General features: G+C 42.2%; 1 protein-coding gene across 4 annotated transcripts in view; it reads left to right on the top strand.

Annotated features, from left to right (window-relative positions):
- Positions 1-9,104: 9,104 nt before the first annotated feature.
- Positions 9,105-27,586, top strand: part of ALDH1L2 (aldehyde dehydrogenase 1 family member L2) — a 61,476-nt gene continuing 42,994 nt past the window's right edge. For 2 of the 4 annotated variants that reach the window (XM_001089566.5, XM_077954833.1), the window contains exons 1-5: positions 9,105-9,503; positions 20,462-20,606; positions 23,882-24,116; positions 25,792-25,957; positions 27,209-27,310. In XM_001089566.5, the coding sequence (XP_001089566.2) occupies positions 9,456-9,503; positions 20,462-20,606; positions 23,882-24,116; positions 25,792-25,957; positions 27,209-27,310 (696 nt within the window). In that variant the 5' untranslated portion in view covers positions 9,105-9,455. The remainder of the gene's footprint in view (positions 9,504-20,461; positions 20,607-23,881; positions 24,117-25,791; positions 25,958-27,208; positions 27,311-27,586) is intronic. The other 2 variants (XM_077954835.1, XM_077954834.1) reach the window with 1 other exon arrangement.

Raw genomic sequence — 27,586 nt, 5'->3', positions numbered from 1 at the left:
CTTGGAACCAACCCAAATATTCATCAATGATAGACTGGGTTAAGAAAATGTGGCACATATACACCATGGAATACTATGCAGCCATAAAAAAATGATGAGCTCATGTCCTTTGTGGGGACATGGATGAAGCTGGAAACCATCATTCTGGGCAAACTATCACAAGGACAGAAAACCAAACACCGCATGTTCTCACTCATAGGTGGAAATTGAACAATGAGAACACTTGGACACAGGGTAGGGAACATCACACACCAGGGCTTGTCATGGGGCAGGGGGACGGGACAGGGATAGCATTAGGAGAAATACCTGATGTAAATGACGAGTTAATGGGTACAGCACATCAGCATGGCACATGTATACATATGTAACAAACCTGCACCTTGTGCACATGTACCCTAGAACTTAAAGTATAATAATAATAAAAAATGTTCACCAACACATCTTAATTGATGTTTACAAAACACTCTATCCAACAACAGCAAAATACACATTTTTTTCAAGAGTACAGGGACTATTCAGTAAGATAGGTCATGTAGTAGGCCATAAAATAAATCCCAATAAAGTTAAATGGATTGAAATATAGTTATATTCCCTCACTACCACAAAATTATATTAGAAATCGATAACAGAAGCATCATAAACTCCATGGAAAACACTAAATGTTTGCACAAATCTCAAGGACATCATGCTGAGTGAAAGAAACCAGGCTCTAAAAGTTACATACTATTGTGTTTCCATTGATTTGCCAACTACATTCAAACTACAGTCATAGAGAACATATCAGTGTTTATCAGGGCAAAGTGGTGGTTAATAGATACCACACCAAAGGGATAGGGCAAGGAATTTTTTCAGAGGCTGAGTAATGCAACTATTGATATTTTGACTGTGGTATTCCCTACACAAATATAGACATGTGTTAATACTCACAGAATTGTATACCAACAATAAAGTCATTTTTACTGTATGTCAATTTTAAAACATCTAGTGTGGGGTTGGCCTTTACGTGCATTTGGCTTCAGGATTCAAATGATGCCCGCTGTTTGGATTTTTACTGTTTCTTTCCTGTGTCTTCTACAGTTTGGGCTACATTCTTTAGGTTCCTATGGTATTCTTTGGCAGCTTCAGGCTCACATTATCACAAAGCATCTGCCTTGTTCATCTCTGTACGTCCAGCATCTACTACAATGCCCAGCACATGACAAATGCTCAAACATTACTTAGTGAACAATTGTCCTTAAATGTGACACACAGCTTGGTGGGGTCAGGCATGGAGCAATATATTATTGCATTATTGCACACATTACTGGTGATAATATGAAAGTGAGAGTGGTTATTTCTACCCAGTTTAGCACTTCTCATGTGGCACTGTATTTCTTTTGCTCATTTTTCTTGATGTCCCTGTGAAATGGCTTCATTGTCTGGGGATATCCCCTGGTTCTTTGTCACGGCCGAGAAAGAATTCAAAACATGGACACACACAAGGAGTGGGTTTAGGAGGGGACAGTTTAATAGACAAGAAGAGAGAGAAAAAAGGCTTCCTCATGGTGAGAAAGCGGGTTGCCCCAAAGGTTCTCCAGTTTGGGGCAGAACGCAATCTGCTTTGTACAGAGGCTTGAGGACGCAGTGATTCATTTACATAGGGCCTAGGGGATTGGTTTGACCAGGTGTGTCATTTACATAACCAGCAAAATGACTGGCCCTCCCATCCTAGTCTTTTATTATGCAAATACAGCCTCCTCCTGGCGGCAGCCGTGTTACCTGTACAGGTGGTTTTACCTGAAGGCTGCTATAATGCCAGCAAACGTGGTCATAAGGAAAAGATGGCGGGAGACGCCATATTGAATGTACCTGGTTTTCAGGTACAGCTGCCGACATTTACATATAAAAGCTTATCAGGTTGTTTTCTGTTAGGGAAGAAATGGTTTGCGGCTGCTTTTTATTAAAGGAAAATTCCACTGAGAACTTTCACTCTTTCTAGCTGCCTAAGAATTATTTCTTAATAACTCCTGTATAACCTGGTCAGTTATAATTGATTGCCGGAGAGTGAATGAACAATTGCAGGGTTTCTGGATGATGTTATTTTTCTCCAGAGAGGATTGATCCTATTCTTTGGCAGGCAACTGAAGTCAGGCAGATCAGCTCATTCCAACCAGGGCTGAGCTCATGTGAGGCTAGGCTGTAGTCTTACAATAGCTGTACTATCTCTAGTTTGCACCCTTTCCTAGGGTAATGTCATTGAAGAGTATCAGCCGAGAGCTTGTAGTGTTTACTGGACTTCTTCCTTCTTGGCAGATGCTGAACTCCAATTTCATGATACAGAAAACTCTGCTGTGCTTTTCGGTCATTTCTGCTTGGTTTTATAGCCTCTAATCTAATCCCATGCACCTCTAGAACCAGCAAGTACTTCCAGCTGAAAACAGGTATGAACTGAGTATGCTTCTACATCTCTTATCTCCAAGATCTTGGCTCCTCAATTCCTGGCAACTCAAACTCCAGTTTTTATCTTCTCCATCCCATTAGATTGCTGAAAACTGCTGGTGTCTCTAGCATCTTCTTTATGCCTGGCTTCTCACCCCAAACCAAGCATTTGTAAATGCTGAAGAGGAAAGCAGAACGCAAAATATTGGATTCAATTCAGTGAGCTGCTTTTTCCTCCAGGACATTGGTACATAAAGTCTTGACTGCCATTTCAGCTTTCTGATGCCTTCAAATAGATATGCCAAAAAATTTTAGCTAGATGTACTAGCTGTTCTTCATATGAGTATTAATCTGCTGCAAAGGACTTTATCATAGCTGAAAAGGAAGTCTCTTCTTATGCTTTTTTTTTTTTTTTTTTTTAAAGACAGGACCTCCTTTTGCTGCCCAGGCTATAGTGCAGTAGCATGATCATGGCTCACTGTAACTTCAAACTCCTGAGCTCAAGCAGTCCTCCCACTTCAGCCTCCCAAGCAGATATGACTGCAGGTATGTGCCATGACACTTGGCTAATTAAAGAAAAAAATTAATAGATACCAGGTCTCTCTATGTTGCCCAGGCTGGTGTCAAATTCCTAGCTTCAGGAAAGCCTCCCACCTCAGCATCCCAAAGTGCTGAGATTACAGGTGTGAGCCACTGCACCTAGCCTTTTTTTATGTTTTTAATGTCTGTGTGATCTGTACTACTGTCCAATTCTCAGTTGTTGATATTTGTTATTTCTCTTTATTTTTTCTTTATTAATCTCACCAAATGTGTACCAATTTTATAAGCCTTTCCAAAGAACCAACTTTTGGTTTTCTGGATGTTTTTCATGACATATATTATTGATACGGCTCCAATGAGTGAAGAACACCAGGGCTCTTGTCTCACGCCAAATTGGATAAAACGACACGGACACACGTGGAGTGGTTTTAAGGAGTGGGAGTTTAATAGGCAAGAAAGAAGGGAAAACAAAGAAGCTCCCCTGAACAGAGATGGAGGGGGGCTCCAAAGCCGTGAGAGGAAACCCTGAGTGCCGTGGAAAGGTAACTGCTTATATGAGGAGGCTGGAGGAGGTGGTACCTGATTTGCATAGGACTCAGGGAATTGGTTTGACCGGGAATGTCACTCACATAGCCTGTGAAAAAAACTGGCTCTCCAACCCTAGCTTTTAATATGCAAATACAGGGCACCATGATGTTCTGCACAGGTGGGGATATGTGGGGGCGGCCATATTGCCAGGCACATGTTGGGGTAAGGGCAAGAGGGCAAAGGTGGGAATTGCCACGTTTGGGTGGACCCAGTTTCTAATGGCTGGCATTTGCATATCAAAGTTAGCCGGCCTGGCTCTGAGAGCTGGGGCTTTCCAGTTCTGGAGCTGCTTTAAAAGAGACAAAAACTTTCCAAGGACCCCTTTTCCTCTCTATCTACCTAAAATAATTTCTTAATAAATCCTATAACATTGTTACAGGTTTCCTAAAATGCCAAGATGAAATTAGACATGCAAGAGATTTATTAGTGGAAAACAGCTGTGAGGGGAAGTGAGGAGGCTGGGAGGGGAGGTTGGGAGAGCTATCAGGCCACAATGCAGGTCTGACCTTTTGTGAAGGAAAGCAGGCTAAAGAAGAGGTTTAGGCTGCTATAAAAGTCAAAGAAAGTTCAACAGGCCAATGAGGAGTCACCCTGTCAGAAGTGATCTGCATCTCCCCTGAAATGACCTACCATAGCATTTCTGCCACTCCCAGTCATTGGCTGGCAGCACTCATGAGAAGCATAGAGTCAGTGTGTATGCAGAGATGAAAGCAAGGAGCACAGCAGCTGAAGCTATCCATTTTCATCCCACAGCTGAAGATCTGTCTGTGGATATGCTCAAGATTGCCACTATAATTTTGGGTCACAGGATAGTGCTTATACTGATGCACACAAGATCCAAAAGGGTGCCTGGTTCAAAAGGTGGGAGGCTTTCTGCAAGTGAAAGACGAAGAGGAAAAACTTTAAAAAGTTTATTTTAGGCTCTTGATCCTCATTATTATGATGCATTCTTGTAAATTTGTCCCAAGTAAACTTTATTAAAATTCACATACTTAATGAGATTAACCACAGGAAAAAAAGGAAATGAATATTAAAGTGACATTTACAGAAGTAAAAGACCTAATTATTTACCAGGGGCAAATTCCATACAGTATTTATATTACATAATATATTTGTATCAAGCTTACTTCACTTAATTCATCATTAAAATTATTTACCAGAATTCAGTTCTTCCTGTTACACATTGCTGGGCTGGCGCTCTCTTGTGTTTGTTTTTATCATAAAATTATTTTTGCTTAAACGATAATTAAGCATTAATAATTGTTTTAATTAACAATTGTTTAATACAAGGTCAAGAGTGCTTTAAAAAGGTGAGAATTAGGCCAGACACAGTGGCTCACACCTGTAATCCCAACACTTTGAGAGGCTGAGGCGGGAGGATGGCTTGAGCTCAGGAGTTCAAGACGAGCTTGGGCAACATAGTGAGACCTTGTTGCTGGAGTGCAATGGCATGATCTCGGTTCACCACAACCTCTGTCTCCTGGGTTCAAGCAATTCTCTTGCCTCAGCCTCCTGAGTAGCTGGGATTAGAGGCATGCACCACCACTCCTGGCTAATGTTGTATTTTTATTAGAGACGGGATTTCTCCATGTTGGTCAGGCTGGTCTCAAACTCCCGACCTCAGGTGTTCCTCCCACCTTGGCCTTCCAAAGTGCTGGGATTACAGGTGTGAGCCACCGCGCCCAGCCTCAAAAATTTTTTTAAAAATTAGGTGTGATGGTGCATACCTGTAGTCCCAGCTACTCAGGAGGCTGAGGCAGAAGGATCACTTGAGCCCATGAGATTGAGGCCACAGTCAGCTTTGTTTGTGCCACTGTACACCAGTCTGGATGACAAAACAAGACCCTGTCTCAAAGAAGAGACAGAGAGACAGAGAGAGAGAGAGAGAAATTTATAAATAAACATCTTTTTTTTTTTTTTTTTAAAGAGTGAGAGTCTCTGCTCTGTCACTCATCTGGAGTGCAGTGGTGCAATCATAACTCACTGTGTCCTCAAACTCTTGGGCCCAAGTGATCTTCCTACTTCAGCCTCCCAACTAGTTTGGACTACAGGTGCATGCCACCATGCCTGGCTAATTGTTGTTGTTGTTGTTGTTATTGTTTTAGCAAGGGGGGGTCTGCTTACGTTGCGCAGGCTGGTCTTGAACTCTTGGCCTCAAGCGATCCTCCTGCCTAAGCTTCCCAAGTCACTGTGATTACAGTCGTGAGTCACTAGCCCAGCTCACATCACTCTTATATATGGTAAAACAGAGTATTCAGCAGAGCGAAATTTAAAAATATAGAGAGAAACAGCAATATTTCCAAATAGTCAATATGGCTACATGTTAATTTCAGTCAAATAAGCAGCCAAACAAGAAGAGGGCATGGAAACCCATAGAATTTTGTTCTAAAATCCTCGAAGTTGGTTGTGGAAGTAAAAATGTTCGACACACACTTTTAGAAGTTTAGAAATTATATGACTTGCAATTTCATAAAATTCTGAGTGAACGTTGTGTCCAGGACAAAACAGATCCCTAATCAATGTATTATATTTGCACAACGCCCCTAATGTCACAGATATTAGTCACTAAACAAAACATTTATCTATGGCAGAACGAGTAGATTCCAATTTAGGGCTGAGTGCGGTGGCTCACTCCTGTAATACTAGCACTTTGGGAGGTGGGCAGATCGCTTGAGGCCAGGAGTTTGAGACCAGCCTGGGCAACAGGGCAAAACCCCGTCTCTAAAAAATCTTTTTAAAAAATTACCTAATCATAGTGGTGCGTGCCTGTAATTCCAGCTACCCGGGAGGCTGATGTAGGAGGACCACCTGGGCCAGGGAAGGTCGAGGCTGCAAAGAGCTGTGATCCCACCACTGCATTCCAGGGACACCAAGTCCAAAAAAAAAAAAAAAAAAAGATTCCAATTTAGTATTCCGTAAACCCAAGACCATAGCCACTCTTACTGTGCAAACTTTACATAAAACTCTAACTTCCATACAGAGTTTTGTGTGGGAATTCTTGGGTTTCAACTTGGCACATCATCTATGTACTGTCTAAAGTGTGAAATTAATCCAGACACTTACAAAAAGTTATCCAAATGATTGTATTTACAAAAATGGCACAAAGTGAATTAAACAGTCTATGCACATGCACACGTATATTTGAAGTCCATAAAACATTATTATTATTGCTCTATACAATATTAACTTAAATTTGCCCTCATATTAACCCTTTACATTACTATTCATTCTTTCATCTCTGAGTTTCCATCTGGGATTATTTTCTTTCCTACAAACTTATCCAATAATTTTCTGCTGTTGTTTGGATATTTGTGTATTTTCATGTATACATATATAAACAGACAATATTTTATTATATTAACTATAATAATATATTATTATTGTTCATGTGGTCAATGTTTACTTTTTTTTTTCCTTGAGACAGGGTCTCACCCTGTCACCAGGCTGGAGTGCAGTGGCACAACCACAGCTCACTGAAACCTCGATCTCCCAGCTCAAGCAATCCTCCTTCCGAGAAGCTGGGACTAGAGGCACCGGACCACACCTGGCTAATTTTTGTACAATTTTTGTATTTTTTTGTAGAAACAGTGTTTCACCATGTTGCCCAGGCTGGTCTTGAACTCTGCCCACCTCAGCCTCCCAAAGTGCTGGGAATACAAGTGTGAGCCACCACACCTAGTCCAATGTTCACTCTAAATTTGCTCACGTCTTTGCCTTTTTTGTTGGGCTTCTTGCATTTCTAGGTTTCCATGTAGGTAATTTTTTTTTCCCCCTGCTGGAAGGATACTCTTTCACATTTCCTTTATTGTCTGTCTGCTGATGACAAATTTTCTCAAGTTTTTGTTTCTGAAAATGGCTTTGTTTTATCTCCATTTTGATTTTTGCTGGGTATAGAAATCTAGATTGGCAGGGATTGGTCTGTTTGTCAAACTCTGTAACTGCATCTGATCTAATTTCCAATTATCAAGGAAACTCTACTTTTGATTCTTCCAGGGAAAAAGTAGACACAATGAATATTTCATTATATTGGAGTGAACATAAATTCTACATTTCCTAAACTTGGGAATAAAAATATATAACTATGGAACCTCATTCAGGAAAAATAAATAAATAAACACACTCTCCTTGTGCACCCTTCTAGTATACACAGATCAGAATAAATAAAGTGAATATCAATATTTGGAAGTTTAAAAGAGCAAGAAGTCACAAAATGCAGTCAGGAAAGTGGGTTGGACTGGCAAGATGTAGTGCTCAAAGTGAAACCCTGGATGTTTGTTGGAATTCTCCAAGTTTTAGAGATTGTTCTTTTTGTCTCCTTACTCTCTTAAACACATTCATCTATTTCAACAAGTTATTTTTTGTTTTTGGTTGGTTGGTTGGTTTTTTAAAGCTCTGGTTAGTGCTAGATACTGTAAATCCTGATTAATCAGACATGGACTTAGCCTGCAACAAGCTTCCAACAGAGACGTTAACAGGTATACAAATACCAGTAACAGATGGAGACAGCCATAACAGATGCATAGACAAAGATTCTTCCCTGTTAAGAGCAGTGAACAATTATTTGTGAGGAATAAGGAGACTAAGGGAGAAAAGAATCAGAAAAAAAGCACCTCCAGGAGGCAACATGTAAGCAGTACTTTTCAGAAAAGAAACGGTGATGCCAAGATAATTACAAGTGACAGATCACAAGCTTTTCTGGGAAACATTGTCCAAGAAGGAATAGGCAAGAACTGCAGTCAAGCAGAATTACATATGCAAAAGAGCAGTGAGAAATAAGAGAAAATGGCAAATTGCAGACGGCCCTGAAAGCTAGGCTAAGAAGTCTGGTTTGAGACAAACGTCCAGCTAAAGCACGTCTGAGCGTTTTTTCCACAGAGGTGAGGGAGCAGAGCATGTATCTATTAGGTTGGTGCAAAAGTAATTGTGGCTTTGCCATTACTTTCAGTGGCAAAAACCACAATTACTTTTGCACCAATTTATTCATTTATTTATTTTTGAGACAGAGTCTCGCTCTGTTGCCCAGGCTGAAGTGCAGTGGCATGATCTCGGCTCACTGTAACCTCCGCCTCCCCGGCTCAAGTGGTCCTCGTGCTTCAGCCTCCCGAGTAGCTGGGACTGCAGGCATGCGACACCACCCCCGGCTAATTTGTTTTTCTTTTTTCTTTTTGTATTTTTAGTAGAGACAGGGCTTCACTATGGTGGCCAGGCTGGTCTCGAACTCCTGAGCTCAGGCCATCTGCCCTCCTCGGCCTCCCAAAGCGCTGGGATTACAGGCGTGAGCCACAGCTCCCGGCCTACCATCCTACGAGGTAGGCATCAGGATCCCTACACAGCGAAGGCGCCCCCACTACGTATCTGTCTACAGGCGTGCTTTCTGCGGGCTCTGCTGTGGACAGCACTTGGGATGTCAGATTGACCGCTAATAAGGTAGATCCGTATGTACTGCTGCGGGGTTGAGTAACTGGTAGAGGCTCCCACAGTTAGAAAGCACCTGGACCTTGGCCGGAATTGGCGTAAAGTCCAGGCAGCGGAGAGGTGCGGTCCCTGGGACTGGGCGTGCTCTTGGTACCAAGGTCAGGGCAGGCAGGCTCCGGAGAGCCCGCGCGCTCCGCCGCGTCGCACTAGGTTGGCTGCGGGAGCCCAGCCAGCTGGCGGGGCGGGTGCCTTCCAGCTGGGGGCGGGGCCTTGCCAGCTCGGGGGCGGGGCCTTGCCATTGGTAGGGTGGGGCGGGCCGCGGGTGGTGGGCCGCGGGCCGGGCGCGGACTAGCTGAGGCCAAGAGCCGCCAGCCGCGAGCCGCGAGCCGCGCGCCAGGCAGTCCGGGGCATCCAGGCTGCAGGCCGCGCCCAGGCTGCGCCGCCAGCCTGCCTCCCGCGCCGCCGCGCCGCCAGTGCGAGCGCTCCTCTTCAGCATGCTGCGGTGGGGCAGCCAGGCGCTCCGGCGCTTCTCCACTGGCCGGGTGAGTCCCGCCCGGGCGAGCGTCCCGGCTGTCACCCTGTCCTGGTTTCCAGACTCCGGGGCGGGAGGTCCGGGGCGGTGGGGCTGGGGATGAGCAGCGATACTTAGACTTTGCTAAAAAGCAAGACAGCGTTTAAAACAAACAAACAAAAACAGAGAGACCTCAGAGAAGGGCCTGGGGAGGGTCCCGGATGGGAACTGGCACGCAAGCCATTGTCTACTGCCGGAAAGGGGCTGAGGATGCAGTTTTTGGACGTGTCAAGTCTGGCTGGGATGGCAAGGTGGGAACGGTCACTTGGTAAGGAGGACAGAGTCTGCTTCCTTTCCTTTTTCACTTCAATCATGAGATCCCTGGTCAAGAGCCGGAGCCGTATGGGGCCGAGACCGTCTGCTGGAAGAGGAGGGGAGTATCAAGTCAGTAGGGTCCTCGTTGGCGGCCTGGGAGGTGTAAGCGCTCGAGACTGGCACTCAGGGCCGGTTCAGATAATGGCACTGAAAGCCGATGGCTGCAAGCTCAGTATTCCTGAGCTGAGCTACAGATGGCAAAATTTCTAGAATTGCCAGGCGCTGCAGAGGCAGCCACGCTGGAACACTATTCTACTGTAGCACAAGAACCGAGTTCTGGCCCAGCCCCGCGCCTTGGAATTGCATCAGCTCCTCCAGAAATGGAACCGAGAGCGGACACGTTGCACTGTGGTGCTGCCTTCAGCACCCAGGGGACCTCGGGACTGTTTAGGGAAGAGAGAGAGAGAGAAATAAAAATAAAAACTGTCTTATGTATCGTATCTCTTTTATAGGAAGTACATAAAAGAATTTGCTTATCGATTCTTTTTCTTGGTCATGCCAAAGCCATATGTACACATGTATATATTCAGATGTAAAAAACTTGGAGGCAGAGAGAAGTCTTGAGTAGCACCAAAAACTGGCCCAAACTTGCATTAAAGGAAAAGCTTTCTGTATCCCAGACAACCCCAAATAATAAGAATTCGTTTTACTCTTTGCAACCAGTTCTAGTTACTTCGAGGTATATTCACCTTTTATAAAATGGGGGGGGGGGCCGGTGGGGAAGATCTGCTCTGCTAGGACTTTTGCCTGCTCTGCTGGACCCCTCATTAGCTCCCCCCACCATGTGGCACATGAGATCCCAGATGGATAGCACAGAAAGCGAGGGGCTGTGCCGAGTGCCCGAGCCTGTTTTGTGGGCCTCCTCTGTCAACACCTTTCATTGACTTGTCTTTTTTGGAGAGCAGAAGGAAGTCTTGAGGAATGAAAAGATTTTGATAGTGGAGTTTGCTAAGATTTCAGTAATAAAAGTTAAACATCCCAGGTGGCAAATGGCATAAACAAAGCCATGGATGTGGGGAAGCACTGGCGTGGTCAGGATCTGACTGTACCCAGGGGTGCGTGTGGAAAAGCAGTGACACGTATGGCTGGGAAGAAGACAGTTTCCTCAATGGTCAAAAGGAAGCTACTGAGTGATGAATGAAAAATGTGGGATGTTTTATCCTGTGAAAAATGTTCTGGACTGTGTTTTATGAGTTATTCAAAATCAAACAGATACACGGCTGGTGGGAATACAAAATCGTACAGCCACTTTGGAAAACTATTTGGCAGTTTTATATGTAGTTAAACATATACCTATCATATGACCCAGGAATCACACTCCTAGGTATTTACCCAAAAGAAATGAAACCCTTATTTGCCCACATAAAACCCTGTTCGTTGATGTTTATAGAGGCTTTATTCATAATTGCCAAAAACTGGAAATAAATTGTCCTCAACTGGTGACAGGATAAACAAGCTGTGGTATATCCCTCCATACAATGGAATTCTACTCAGTAGGGGGGGAAAAGAATGAACTACTGACGCATACAACACGGATGGAACTCAAATATGTATGCTAAGTGTAAGAATCAGACTCAAAATGCTGCATATTTTATGATTTCATTTATCTGACATTTTGGAAAGAGTAAAACTATAGGGACAGAAAAAAGATTCGTGATGTCTGGAGCTGGAGATAGGAGGAAGGATTGATTATAAACAGGCATAAAGGAATTTGGGCGGTAATGGAACTGTTCTGCATCTTGATTGTGGTAGTGGTTACGTGACTGTGTGTTAAAACTCACAGCACGGTACACTGAAAAGGGTGCATTTTACTGTATGCAAATTATCTTTTAATTTTAATTTTTTGTTTTTTTGAGACAGAATCTTTGTCGCCCAGGCTGGAATGCAGTGGCACAATCTCAGCTCACTGCTACCTCTGCCTCCGGGGTTCAAGCAATTCTCGTGCCTCAGCCTTTTGAGTAGCTGGGATTACAGACATGCGCCACCATGCCCAGCTGATTTTTGTATTTTCAGTAGAGACGGAGTTTCACCATGTTGGCCAGGCTGGTCTCGAACTCTTGGCCTCAAGTGATCTGCCCACCTTAGCCTCCCAAAATGTTGGGATTACAGGCATGAGCCACTGCGCCTGGCCTAATTATCCCTTTATCTTTAAAAACTGAAAAATCAAACAATGCTTTTAAGTTTAGTATTAAAGCAGAATGAAGGATGAATAAAAATAAAGCTTTCAGAACCTAGCAAAATCCAAGGGGAAAATTAGTTTATAACACTTCCTGATAGAATTCCTTTTTCCATCCTCTGTCTTAAATAAAGGGACTTAGAAACATTTAATGATTTCAGCTTAGTGATATGGCTGGATCTTTTTAACTAAAACAACCGTTTGTTTTAAAACCCTTTGTCAATTAGGTATTATTGCCCACCTCTGATATCCTGCCTGGCTCACTGCTTCTTCTCCCCATGGTAGGAGTTATTTAGCCCTCTATTCATGTGGCATTCCTTTGTTTAGCTTTCTCTGCCAGTGTCTAGGTCAGGTCTGTCTGGTAGCTCTGAGTTTATAGCCTGGCTCCAGGTAACTTGAGGTTACCTTCTGATCCAGCCCAAAGAGGCAGGAGACTTCCTTGGTCTTTGGAACCAAGTACCTGCTTTATTTCTCAGTTCTAGGAACCAGGTTCTTAACTCGTTTCCTCATTGCCTGACCTCTGCTCTGGTGTCTTATCTGTTCACAGGATCTCCAAATTCAACTTCAAACCATATTTAGTTGTCAATTATACTCTGAGGTCTCTAAATTCTGAGGATATAATAATATTAATAGATAGCATTAATAAATGTTTTACATATACAGTTATTCCTTGTCCCTTGTATTCATAGGGGATTGGTTTCAGTACCTCCCATGGATATCAAAATCTGAAGATGCTCAAGTCCCTTATATAAAACGGGGTAATATTTGTATATAACATATGCATATTCTCCAGTATACTTTAAATCACCTGTAGATAACTTATAATAATGAATACAAAGTAGATGCTATGTAAATAATTGTCCCACTGTATTGTTTATGGAATAATGACAAGAAAAATTATACATGTCTAGTACAGATGCAATTTTTTCCAAATGTTTTCGATTCATGGTTGGTTGAATCCACGGATACGGAACCCACAAATACAGAGGGCGACTGTGTACTCCTTTAATCCTCATGACATCCCAATGAAGTAGGTACTAGGTTGAACATCCCAAATCTGAACATCTGAAATGTGAAATGCTTTAAAATCTGAACATTTTTGAGCACTGACATGACACGCAAAGGTAATGATCATGACAGCCTTTTGGATTTCAGATTTTCAGATTTGGGATGCTCAAATGGTAAGTATAATGCAAACATTCCAAAATCTGAAAATATCCAAAATCTGAAACACTTCTGGTTCGAAGCATTTTGGATAAAGGATTCTCAACCTAGATTATTATGACCATTTTACTGATAAGAAAACTGAGACCCAGAGAAGTGGACTAACTTCTTCAGACTCTCATAACCCAAAGATAAAACAATAAGCAAGAAAGAAATAGTCCCATTTTCAAGGAGTTCATAGATTAGTGGGATAGACTATTAAATCTGTGTTTTTATGAAAAGAATAATAATACATAATACACTAACTAAAATGATATACCAAAAAGGAAATATGAATGAACAATAAAATATGAAAATACACTCAACCAAACTAGTAATCAAATGCAATTTAGAACAAGATACCATTTTTCACTCATCAGGGTGGCAAAAATTGTAAATTTGATGATATTGTGTTTCTCAGGGGAAAACATTTCCTCCAATACTGTAGAAGTCAATTTGATGCTATCTACTTCAATTAAATTTAGGTTTAAAAATGATCCTGCAGTTTCACTTGTAGGTATCTGAGAAAAATACTTCCACATGGGCACAGGAAGCATGTACCATGATATTCATTGCCATGGGATTTGTAATAATGATATATTGAAGGCCAAAATGTTTCTCAATAGGGACATGAACAAGTAAACTGAGATATAGCTACACTAAGGAATACTGTGCAACGATTTCAAGAATGAATTATATGTACTAACAAGGAAAGTTATGAAACATTACATATAATATTATTACATTTGAATTATTTTTGAAAACACAAAATAATACTTTTTGTATATGTTTCCATGTTTTTATTTTTATTTTTATTTTATTTTTGAGACGGAGTCTCTCTCTGTCGCCCAGGCTGGAGTGCAGTGGCGCGATCTCCGCTCACTACAAGCTCCGCCGCCTCCTGGGTTCACGCCATTCTCCTGCCTCAGCCGCCCGAGAAACTGGGACTACAGGCGCCCGCCACCACGCCCGGCTAAATTTTTTTTTGTATTTTTAGTAGAGACGGGGTTTCACCGTGTTTGCCAGGATGGTCTGGATCTCCTGACCTCGTGATCCGCCCCCCTCGGCCTCCCAAAGTGCTGGGATTACAGGCGTGAGCCTGTACGGATTACCGGCCGTATTTCCATGTTTTTAAATGCCTAGGAAAGGTCTGTAGAATTCACACCAAACTACAAGAGTAGTTTCCTCTGGGGAGTGAGGAAGGGATGCAGATTGGGAGTGATGGTCAAAAGGGGCTGTAGTCTTATCTGTGATTTTTTTTTTAAATAAGGAGATTGTGTGTATATGTAATATGCATAGTTAAAAATTAGTTTAAAAAATTTTATACAATTAAAATATTATAGTAACTGCTGTGCACGGAAATCCTGCCTCTCTAGTACTGGAGTCCGTTTCTGGACTCAAGCCCTTTGGACGGTCTCTCCCTTTACTCAAAGTCTTTGAAGTGTTCTGTGGTCACCAGCCTCGGCCTAGGAGCTCTCTCCAGTCTCTGAGTCCTGGGCATCCCCCTCTGACATCCCCTGCTCATAGGCCCCTGGATTGACATCCCTCTTTTTAAAATCTTTTATCCTTTTTATGATGAAAAAACAAAAGTTGGCCAGACATCCAACAAAGCCCTTGCTGATACCTTCTTTATATAAGGCGGCAATAGGAAAATCAAGTTGCACAAGTTTGCATTTATGGTGGTATCCTGAATCTTGATTGAATCTTGCAGATCTACCTCTATGTAAAGTGTAACATGTTGCTTCTATTAGTATGTTGTTATAATCGGTTGCAAGAGCTTTTACATTACTCCAAACTATATCCTATATGCTGAAGGTGGATTGCTAGGTCAGCTTTGATTTTCACGCTCTGTTCCATTCTCACACAAGAGGTGTGCCTACCCAGAGCTAGTTCATGCCTCCACAGTTGCCTAAGCAGTCTATTAGCATAGGAATTAGACTCTCCTGCTTTCAATTAACTCTCCTGCTTAAAGACGCTCAGTGAATCTCATTGTCTTCACAATAAGGTCCAAATTATTTGACACAAAGCCCTCTTTCCACGTTGTCACTTGTCGCCATTCCTTGACTCCCAGTATTGGACACGCTGTGCACATGCATTTGTTTCTTTGTAAATCCTGCACCCTCCGCCTGGCACTTCCCAAGGACCTCCTACAATCCTCTCCCTTTTCTCTGCCAACTCCCAAGATGGCTTCTCTAAGATTCAGCTAAGGAGTTGCCTTCTGGAGAAGTCTTCTCCTCTCTTAACCAAACTGTGCTCTCCTATTCTAGCACTGTGTTACTGTGTCTTAACTTGTGTGCCCTCCCTGCTAGTTGGTGGATTCCCAAGGACAGGGACCACTTCTTTGTATCTTTAGTGGAGGGGTCGCAAAGAGAAATTTCCACAGAGGCCAAACAGGTAAAGCAAATGAGGGATTTGAGCTGGATGGAGGGCAAGACCATGTCTAGGGTAAAGGGGCCACCACTGCTCAGCACTAGCTGACTGTTGCTATATGGGACCATAGACCAGGGTTGACAAACCTCCTGAGTTTTTTTGATTTTTGTTTTCTGAGACAGAGTCTTGCTCTGTCACCCAGGCTGGAGTGCAATGGTGCGATCTCAGCTCACAGCAACTTCTGCCTCCCAGGTTCAAGCGATCCTCCTGCCTCAGCCTCCTGAGTAGTTGGGACTACAAGCATGCGCCACCACGCCCGGCTAACTTTTTTGGACTTTTAGTAGAGATGGGATTTCACCAAGTTGGCCAGGCTGGTCTTGAACTCCTGACCTCAGGTGATCGGTGCCCAGCCAAACTTCCTGAGTTTTAAAGACAAGTTACAAATTGTGCCTTCTGAGGTGAAACCTCCTAAAAATCTTAACAGAGTCCTCTTAAAAATGCTTTGTGGGCCAAATAAAACACCCCTGCCAGGACAGTAATGTGCCACCTCTACCATGCACTATGCCCAGAGCGTGGCAAAGCCTGAAACCAGGCTTGTTGGATGAGTCTCGCGCAGAGTCAGGCACAGTGTGGGACACTGTGTGCCGGATGCTCCATGAAGTGTTAGGCGTCTCAGGGTCCCAGGAAAACGTACTTTGTTTTATTCTTTTGTGTGAAGGTCCTCTGTGTGAAACTGCCAATTCTTACTTGGATAGCTTTGGCCTTACTTTATACCCTCCCCAAATGGTTCTATTAGCATCTGGCCAAAGGGCTTCAGATCAGGGCAGACTCTTCGCACTGTGCCTTGAAGTTTTCTATGGAAAGCTATGTGTACTTTTTTTAATTCTTGGAGCATAGTCAGGGTCTATATTAACTTGCTTCCTGAAGAATTCCACCAGAGGGTGGATAGCCTGGGAATGCATTATTTGACAATTTGAAAAGCAAAGGCTCTGCTCCCTCCAAAATTCTCCTCTAGTGCAGAATGTTCTCTCTAAAGAAACAAGGCCAGGCATGGTGGCTCACACCTGTAATCCTAGCACATTGGGATGCCGAGGCGGGTGGATTGCCTGAGCTCAGGAATTTGAGACCAGCCTAAGCAACACGGTGAAACCCCATCTCTACTAAAAAAAAAAAGATTAGCTGAGCATGATGGCATGCACCTGTAATCCCAGTTACTTGGGAGGCTGAGGCAGGAGAATTGCTTGAACCCGGAAGGCAGAGGTTGCAGTGAGCCGAGATCGTGCCACTGCATTCCAGCCTGGGTAACACAGTGAGACTCTGTCTCAAAAAAAAAAAAAGAAACAAGATTATAGAATTTATCATTCAGATTTGGAAATGACTGTGCGTCATTTTATGCCCTTTCTCACTAATGCAACAGACACCTATAGTGAGAGCCAGTTAAAGAATGGTGCTGTCTCCCACGTCACTTTCAGCGTGGCATTTCCTTAAACAGGCTGATGGAACTATTCCCAATTGACCAGTCAAACTGTCGCTATGTTTTTCTAAAGTAGGAGGGGAACTTTCAGCGTAGGAAAGCCTTAGAAACACATCTGCTAAAGTAAGATAGACCCAGGTTTGAATCCTGCCCTGGACCCTTATTAGCTCTGCCTTTGGGCAGGTTACTTAACTTTTCTGACCCCTTTGTTTTCTCATTTGCAAAATGGGTCACTGGGGGGATTAAAGATGTATAATAAGCATTTGATAAATACTTTTTGAATTAATGAAAAGGGCTCAACATAGTGTTTGGCTCATGGTGTATTTCCAATAGGAGATATCTATTATCATTATTTTTATGTACCTAGATATTGCTTATGGTATGATAATAATACTAGGTAACATTTACTGAGCATTTACTATTGCCATGCACTGTGCTAATGCATTACACACTTTATCCCATTGAATTCTTATAACAACCTTATGAGATAGGTACTATTACTATCCTGATTTTAATTGATGATGGAAAATAAAGCCCAGTTCAAGACTGCACAGCTGGTGTATGAAAAACAGTAGGTACTAGGATAATAAACAGAGTTGGAATCTCAGGGCTGCCTCTTAGTAGCTATTTGACTCCTGGCTACTTAACCTCTCTGTGCTTTAATTTCTTTATCCATAAAGTGGCTTAATAATGCCTGTCTCCACGAGTCATTGTGCAATCAAATGAGACAATCATGTGAAATACTTGGCCCATACTAGGGTCTCATTAAAATGTTTGCTCTTATTTCCACCCTTTCTTCCTGACCCAAACTCCCCAGGGCGGAATCTTGTTCGTGCAGGCAGACATGCCACTCTCCACACAGCAGAGATTCTCAGACTTCCATGTACTTATGAGTCCCTGAATAGTTTGTTAAAATGCAGCTTCCTGGGCTTAAGATTCTGGCTCAGTAGATTTGAAGTAGGGCCCAGGAATCCACATTTTAAACATATTCTCCCAGTTACTTCTGCCAACACAGGCAGACACCACACCCGGAGAAATAAGACTGAAGTAAAACAGCCTGTAATCCTGGCACTTTGGGAGGCCGAGGCAGGTGGATCACCTGAGGTCAGGAGTTTGAGACCAGCCTGGCCAACATGGTGAAACCCCATCTCTACTAAAAATGGAAAAATTAGCTGGGCATGGTGGTGTGTGCCTGTAATCCCAGCTATTCGGGAGGCTGAAGCATGAGATTCACTTGAACCCAGGAGGCGGAAGCTGCAGTGAGCTGAGATCGCACCACTTCACTCCAGCCTGGGTGACCATGGAGTGAAACCCTGTCTCAAAATAAATAAATAAAGTAAAATATCTCAGTCCAATTTCCTGGAATCTTGCTAACTCATTATAAACATATTTATAGTCATAAAATCTGAAAACTTCTCAGTGTTAGAAACTCACCTTTGTAGCTTCAGCTTCAGCTTCAGCGTAAAGCTCAGAAAGTGTTTCAATGAATGTAGTGTTTCCAAAGATACTGACATGGTTTCTTTTTTTTAGGGGGGACGGAGTTTCATTTTTGTTGCCCAGGCTGGAGTGCAGTGGCGCGATCTCAGCTCACTGCAACCTCTACCTCCCGGGTTCAAGCGATTTTCCTACCTCAGCCTCCCGAGGAGCTGGGATTACAGATGCCTGCCACCATACCTGGCTAATTTTTGTATTTTTAGTAGAGACAGGGTTTCTCCATGTTGGTCAGGCTGGTCTCGAACTGCCGACCTCAGGTGATTCACCCGCCTCAGCCTCCCAAAGTGCTGGGATTGCAGGCGTGAGCCACGGCGCCCAGCCAACATGGTTTCTTTAATGCTATATTTCTCAGAGAGGATTGAATCTGGAATTGAACTCCAAATAACCAGACGACAACTGAGCGGCACATTACATTTGAGTCATCTCAGTCTCTTGGCTCTTGTGTGTTTTAAAAGTAGTATTTTAGATGTCTTGAATATCTGGCATTGGTAATGGTAAGTGGTAAAGCCAAAATTTTTGTAAGGTGGCAAACATGTAGATTCTATTTCAAGCGACAGCATTAGTTATAGGATTTGAAGATAGCATATAGGACATTTTGATTTTTTTGAGAAGAGAAAATTAAATGGTCAGCCGTGCATTATCTGCAGGTGAATTTGCGGTTGTTACAGAGTTAATCTGTTTGTTTGCAAATATTTGTTGAAGCTTAATTAGGTTACTTGGGGATAGAAAGTTTGGCTGACCCTAGGATTTTTTTTTAATTAGTTAAATTACTTAAAACTTTGTTTTATTATCAGCTCAATTACAGGGAAGTTGTGATCTGGTATCCTTTTAAGTTCATACCTAAAAACAGGATGCTATGTATGCCTCTAATAAAGTGGGAAATAAGGGAAAATTAAATTTCTTCATAAACAGATTTTTCTTAGTGAGGCTTTACTAATTTAGAATTATTTGCCAGAACATTAGAGAATCCCATTTAGATCGGAGGGGGATAAACATCCTAAGTTCAGATCCCATGGAGCCACATGCTAACATGGAAGAATGTAACGCAGAGAGAGTTCTGTGGAGACACTGCCAAGAGAGGAAGCTCATAGGAAGTCATGACCCTCTGACTACCCTCTTTTCTTTCTTTCTTTCTTTTTTTTTTTTTTTGAGACAGAGTCTTGCTCTGTTTCTCAGTCTGGAGTGCTGTGGTACGATCTCGGGCACTGCAACCTCTGCCTCCTGGGTTCAAGAGACTCTCCTGCCTCAGTCTCCCGAGTAGCTGGAATTACAGGTGCAGCCCAGCACGTCTGGCTAATTTTTCTATTTTTAGTAGAGACGAGGTTTCTCCATGTTGGCTAGGCTGGTTTTGAACTCCTGACCTCAGGTGATCCACCCACCTCGGCCTCCCAAAGTGCTGGGATTATAAGCGTGAGCCACTGTGCCTGGCCAAGGGCAGGTTTCTTACATGCATATTGCGTAGTGGTGAAGTCTGGGCTTTTGGTGTACCTGATACCCAAAGAGTGAACATCATACCCAATAGCTACTTTTTTTAGAGAGAGAGTCTCGCTCTGTCCCCCAGGCTGGAGTGCAGTGGCACGATCTCGGCTCACTGCAAGCTCTGCCTCCCAGGTTCACACCATTCTCCTGCCTCAGCCTCCCAAGTAGCTAGGACTACAGGTGTCCGCCATCACGCCCGGCTAATTTTTTGTATTTTTAGTAGAGATGGTATTTTTAGTGTTAGCCAGGATGGTCTCGATCTCCTGACCTTGTGATCCGCCCACCTTGGCCTCCCAAAGTGCTGGGATTACAGGCATGAACCACCGCACCCGGCCTCCAATAGCTACTTTTTTAACCCTTACCCTCATCCAATGTCTTCTATCCATGCTTATGTCTTCGTCATTTAATTGTTTCACAGGTTTATTTCAAAAACAAGCTGAAATTGGCACTAATTGGCCAGAGCCTCTTTGGACAAGAAGTCTATAGCCACCTCCGCAAAGAGGGCCACCGAGTAGTAGGGGTGTTCACAGTTCCAGACAAGGATGGAAAAGCTGACCCTCTGGGTGAGTGCATCTTGGGACGACTGGGTCAAGAATTCTCAGGTGCAGGTTGGCCATCAGCTGGTGTGGCAACTCTGTGTTCATCACAATACACGCTCCTTCTGTTTGTTGTTTCACCCTCACCAATGCTGGACTTCCATCTCATGGTCCAAGGTAGCTGCCTCAGCCCCTACTATCACATCTGCATTCCAGCAAGCAGGAAGGAAAAAGAGTGGGAATCAGGGGAAAGCGTTTTATTAAGGGCGTAATCCAGAGTTGTACATATTACTCCCACTTGTATCCCATTGGCCAGAACTTAGTCACAGGCCAAATCTATTTGCAAGAGTGGCTGAGAAATATAGATTTGATTTGGGGTGGCTATGCGTTCAGCTAAACTAGGGGAATCCACTGCTAAAGGATGAAGGGGGACAACTAGCAGTCTCAGCCATATATGTGGACTTCAGAAGCATTGCAAGCATATGACTTTTAGACCTCTTTTCAGAATGAATCCTGGGAAATGAACTTTTCCTTGGTGCCTGGTCCCAGGGTCAGGACCCCCTTTCCATTGGTCATGGCCATTTGGGCTCATGGCATAACTCAGAAAAACTACCAACCTCACTTATAGAGTAACTATATGAGGAAGTGGTACAGCATGTGGGTAGCAGCATATGTTCTGGAATCAAGGAATGAATTCTGATTCTGCCACTTACTAGCTGTATGGCCTTGGGCAAGTTACTTAATCTTAGCCTCCGTTCAGCAGTAGCTACCTCATGTGGCTGCTATGAAGATTAAGTTAGATTAATGTACACAAAGTGCTCACAGTATGCCTGGTTCATAATAAGGAAGCACTAATGACAGTAACTGAGTATTCTTGTTAGAATAGTCAGCGAGGACAGCCAAAAATAGCTCTGGGGCAGCCAAAAACTGAAACGAAGCCTAACACCTGGATGTCTCAGCCAGTCTCAGTGGAGTGCATTTTTTTTTTTTTTGAGATAGAGTCTCACTCTGTTGCCCAGGCTGGAGTGCGGTGGCACGAACTCAGCTTACTGAAACCTCCACCTCCCGGGTTGAAGCGATTCTCCTGACTCAGCCTCCCGAGTAGCTGGGATTACAGGCACCCACCACCACACCTGGCTAATTTTTGTATTTTTAGTAGAGACGTGGTTTCGCCATGTTGGCCAGGCTGGTCTTGAACTCCTGACCTCAGGTGATCCACCTGCCTTGGCCTCCCAAAGTGCTGGGGATTACAAGTGTGAGGCACCACGCCTGGCCTGGAGTACATTTTTTACAATGAAGACTTCTAAGTTTCCTCCACCCCAGTTTTCTTTGCCATATGATCTTTCACAATTTCTCCCATGGTCACATATTTTTACCACCATTTATCCATTTTCCTGTCATCTGACATGTGAGTTCAGTTTTATGAACATTCACATTTTGTGAACATTATTGTGCTGGTCTCTCAGATTCTTCCAAACAGATTGACCAGGGGCTAATCGTGATGGCTAGGGTCCTTCAGGACTTCCTTAGGCTTCAGAATTTAGGTTTCATGGTGGAGGCATCATCTCATCCTGAGTCAATGAATTTTGTTGTTCAGATGTAGGAGAAAGGAAGGGACACAAAAATGCAGATAGAAAGCTTTAGTTAAGACTTCTGGAAATTGCCTAAAATTAACATATATGCTATTATATATTAAATATATATAGTATATAAAAATATATACTATTATTATAAAAGTAATATATTATAAAACAGGTATGCTATATATTAATATATACCATAATTTCTATAATATATTAATATATACAATTATATATTAATAATAGTGTGTGTATATATATTTTTTATACACTTAAACAAATTTTTTTAGAGACAGGGTCTTTCTTCGTTGCCCAGGCTGGAGTATAGTGGCACGATAATGGCTTACTGCAATCTGGAACTCCTGGGCTCAAGTGATCCTCCTAAGTAGCTCAGACTATCGGTACGTGCCACCACATCCAGCTAATTTGAAAATAATTTTTTTTGTTTGGTGGAGATGGAGGTCTCATTATGTTGTGCAGGCTGGTCTCGAACTCCTGGGTTTAAGCAATCCTCCTGCCTTGGCCTCTCAAAGTGCTGGGATTACAAGTGTGAGCCACTGTGCCTAACCTATTTTTTTAAATAAATACTACTTACATATAAAACTGTATACTTGGCCGGGCGCGGTGGCTCAAGCCTGTAATCCCAGCACTTTGGGAGGCCGAGACGGGCGGATCACGAGGTCAGGAGATCGAGACCATCCTGGCTAACATGGTGAAACCCCGTCTCTACAAAAAAAAAAAAAAAAATACAAAAAACTAGCCGGGCGAGGTGGCAGGCGCCTGTAGTCCCAGCTACTCGGGAGGCTGAGGCAGGAGAATGGCGTAAACCCGGGAGGCGGAGCTTTCAGTGAGTTGAGATCCGGCCACTGCACCCCAGGCCGGGCGACAGAGCCAGACTCCATCTCAAAACAACAACAACAAAAAAAGACCTGTATACTTAAAAAAAAAAAAAAAAAAAAAAAATATATATATATATATATATATATATAAATACTTAAGATATAAGACGCATAGTAAAAACGACATTTCATTATGAAAAAAATAGGCTTGTGCTGTTTGCACTTTGGTGGGCCATTTCCTATGGCATTAGGATGGAGCCATTTGTTTGGGAGGGGACAGTGCTCTTCTCAGGAAGGAGATCCTGGTCTGTTCAGTGTGGCAAAGCCCTTAGCAGGAGCTGAGCATGTATTCTCCATTCTTGGCCTCTCAGCTTTGTTAACTTATTTGTTTGGTGAATTTGGGAGAAGGAAGTAGAAAAGTTCAGCTCAGCACTTGGCAGGGAGAACGTGTTCTGGTCTACAGTTTGTTCTGTGTAGGAAGGGAAGAGATTCATGGCTTTCTAACTGTGCCAGAGGTGAGTGTGTCAAATTAGTGGGTGAAGCATTGGCGCATGCCTCCAAATCTGATGCTATGTTCTTAAAAGTTTGTATCAGTAATAAAGGTACCATTTTTGATCTAAAAAAGAAAAAGCTTTCATTAAAATCTTAAAATATCATCTAGCCAAAATCTTTTCAGTTCTAATTTATTATGCCTTAAGTATATAGATATGTATCACTTTAGTGTGATCCAATTACAACAGCTGAAATTCTAGTCACAATCTAAATTGTTCTTCACCATGTTTTATTTATAAATATTTCATGAAACTGCAAAATCACAATATGTGAATTCATAGTGATATAAAATTACTGCTAACTTCTAAAAAAAAATCTTTTTTATGCTCAGCTTTGGCTGCAGAGAAAGATGGGACTCCTGTGTTCAAGCTTCCTAAATGGAGAGTCAAGGGCAAGACCATCAAAGAGGTGGCAGAGGCCTACAGATCCGTGGGTGCAGACCTAAATGTGCTCCCTTTCTGCACTCAGTTCATCCCCATGGATATAATTGATAGTCCAAAGCATGGCTCTATCATTTATCACCCATCCATCCTGCCCAGGCACAGAGGAGCCTCTGCTATCAATTGGTGAGATTTTTTCTTCTTACTTTTTTGTTTTTGAGATGGGGTCTTGCTATGTTGCCCAGTCTGGGTTCAAACTCTTGGCCTCAAATGATCCTCCTGCCTTGGCCTCCCAAGTAGCTGACATTTCAGGAGTGTGCCACAATACCCAGTGAGGCTTTTTTAATTACAGAGAGGGTGAGTGTATTTCAATTGCCTACATTCTTTCTGTTTTTTACCGAGGTGATCAAGACAAGAAACTAGGCATGCCTGAACAATTGTGAGGTCCTGATCGGTTACTACTATTGCATGAACTCCCCTGAGATCTAGACATACAGTGCGAACCACGACAGCATTTACCAAGAATAGCCTATGGAGTACTAGCTCCATTGACTGTTACTAGGTATTGAGCAAACAAAGGTTTTATAGTCAGTAAGTTTGGTTGATGCCAGATTTTTAATTGCAGGATTCATTTGAGCTATTAATACGGGCTTTAATGTCAGTATCATAATCCCCTAGAGGGAGTCTGAATACACAATGTTCCCAAACTTATTTGACCACAGAACTTTTTTTTGCATAGAGCTTCTCAAGTACATTTCAGGAAATGCTGAATTACTTGAAATAATCATCAAGTAATTACTTGAAATGATGAAATGATCACCTTCATTGTCCATCTTCCCCATTCAACTCTAAGCTTCCTGAGGAAAGGGACTTTGCACAACATTTGTATCGCTATTTTCCAGTGTCAGGAACAGTGACTGGTACACTGTAGGTACCTAATACCATAGGGACACAATGCTGTGGGTTGAGCTGGGCCTTCCTACCCTTTCTGCTTTCTGTCCTTTACCTGCACATCTTCCTAATATTCCTCGGTGTCAAGTTGTTGGAATAAGCTGGAAGCCTACACTTGGTTTAAATGTGATGAAAAACATTAATTGTATTTAAACTTTGATTACATGGGTTGACTTCTTTTTGGCTCTTATAAATAACACACTATTATTTAGTAGATATCTTCGCACTTAAACTTGTATTTTTTCTCAGTTTACACTGTTTCCACATGCAGAATCATTGGATCAAAGCATATCAGTATTTTCAAGGATCTTGATAACAATGCCAGTTAATTTCTTAGTATTTCTGAAGAGCTAGTGATTGATGGATTGATTTAGGTCTTGATTTGTACTCAAAAGTAAAAAATATTTAAATTATTACATGGCTGACCTATTATCATACTGTCTCTGTATTAGCTTGAATTCATAATCACTTCTGTCCTTCACGTTTGCTTCACATTCTGTCCTTCACAGAGTATCCTATCTGTTCTTATTCTGCCTAATACAGGGTCAAGCACGATGTAGGAATTGGACCTAGTGGGCAAATTACTTGATCTTGAAGTAGAAAGCTGACCCCTGAGAGTCAATGAGTGGTAGTAACGATAGACTCTAATGCCTTTTTGAATTCACTGCAAGTCCTTACTATACATTAACAAGAAAGAGTGAAGATATGAGGATGTATGATATAAAATAGCAGTACCATTAGACACTGCTTTTTATGAGCCCTGACGTCTCCCAGTTCTACTGTTAATTTCTCATGCTAGCTTCATTCATTGTCTACCTTTCCATTATAACTCTTATACTTTAATATCACTAATTCATCACTTTATGATACAGTTAACCAACATTTTAAATTGAAATTCTTCTTTTCACAGGACTCTAATTATGGGAGATAAGAAAGCTGGGTTTTCTGTTTTCTGGGCTGATGATGGCTTGGATACAGGACCCATCCTCCTTCAGAGATCATGTGATGTTGAACCCAATGATACAGTGGATGCACTTTATAATCGGTTTCTTTTTCCTGAAGGAATCAAGGCCATGGTTAGTATATTTTGCCACCCAGAATTTAGTAAACCTTTAAAGTTTTGAAAATATTTTTTCTTTTAGCAAGAAATTATCCATATGAATTTTCACCGAAAACTTAAAGTTTAAAAACAAAATTAGATTTTTTTTAACTAATGGGATGGTATATTTAGGATGGAAATCTGAACTTTTCAATTTCTTAGTCGGTGAAACTGACTTGTTTTTCTGAGAGCATTGATCCAATGGATGCAGTAGCATTTAAACTGCTCCATTCTTTTGCCAAATACTTGAATCTTCAACCCTGCCTATAATGATTAATTGTAAAGAAGTATATTGAATCTTAAGAAATATTGCTACGCAATTTGTTATGGAAATTTAAAAGTACTTTAAATTAGCCTCTGTAACAGGGTGAAATTTGGTGTGGCTGTATTTATTCAGAGGTGCTCTGGGGTTAAAAAAAAAAAAAATCCCAAAACATGTATACCATCAAATAAAAATATTGAAATACTTGTAAAAATATTGAAAGCTTTAGCCGATAATTTTGATGTCATTTAAATTTTTTTCAGAGCTAGTATGAGAGAAGTAGCAAGATTATATACAGTAGTAGCCATTGATTTAGGAGACAGGAAAGCAGTGCTTTGCTTGTATCATTTAATGATTAAGAGAGTAGGGCTTTGATGTCAGAAAGACCTAAGCTCAAGTTTCCATTCTACCTCTTCTTTGTTGTTTGACCACAGGCAAGTCACTTAGCCTCTGTAGCTTTGGTTTCTTCATCTATGCGGTGTGGATAATACCATCTGACTTGTAGGGCGGTTGTGAAAATTAAGTGACACTATTTGTGTAAAGCATCTGGCCCACAGTAGCTGCTCACAAAATGATCATTACAATCAATGTAGCATTCTGTGTGTTCAGTGATATTTGCTGAAGCCCAGATTCTAGACCAAGTTATAGCCTAGATGGAGGTGGGTGGAATGAGCTGTAAACTTGGCTCTGTTCCCCTGTGGCTATCAGACAGTTTCCCCAGGTGTAAAACAGTAATAACAATATCCACCCTGCAGGATTCTTGTTATGTTTTCAAGGGATATTTTACATAAAGTAGCTACCACAATGCTTGTCAGGATGGACCTGAAGAAATGGTAGTTATCATCATACTCTTGACTCTCTGAACAGATTTATAGGTAGTAATTCTGTTACGCAGAAACTTTAGTCAAATAGACTATGCCATTGTTGATCATTGGGCTGTAACACAGGTGACGTCTTTGGCCTTAGGTAGAAGCTGTTCAACTCATAGCCGATGGAAAAGCTCCTCGTATTCCCCAGCCAGAAGAAGGGGCAACATATGAAGGTATCCAGAAAAAGGAAAATGCTGAGGTATTTATATCAACTCAATAACACATCTCAGAGTTCATGGCCCTCCACCTTTCAGTAGTTCCCCACGTACTATGATCTTGCCAAAAGATAAGCCAGCCTGCCCTAGCCCTACCTGTTAGACAGGTGGCCAGACATATGCAGGAGAGGGGAGTCCCCTAAAGAAAATAAAGTCTGGGAAGACTCATGTCTGAGAGAGCACCCAAAATTTGCATATTAATAGTATCTCTAATGCTGGAGTGGGTGGGCACTTAGCCAAATGTGCACAGAAAGGAGAGG

Source organism: Macaca mulatta, chromosome 11 (genome assembly GCF_049350105.2).
Source record: "Macaca mulatta isolate MMU2019108-1 chromosome 11, T2T-MMU8v2.0, whole genome shotgun sequence".
Classification (NCBI taxonomy): Eukaryota; Metazoa; Chordata; class Mammalia; order Primates; family Cercopithecidae; genus Macaca; species Macaca mulatta.
This window is presented reverse-complemented; position numbering and strand designations above follow the sequence as displayed.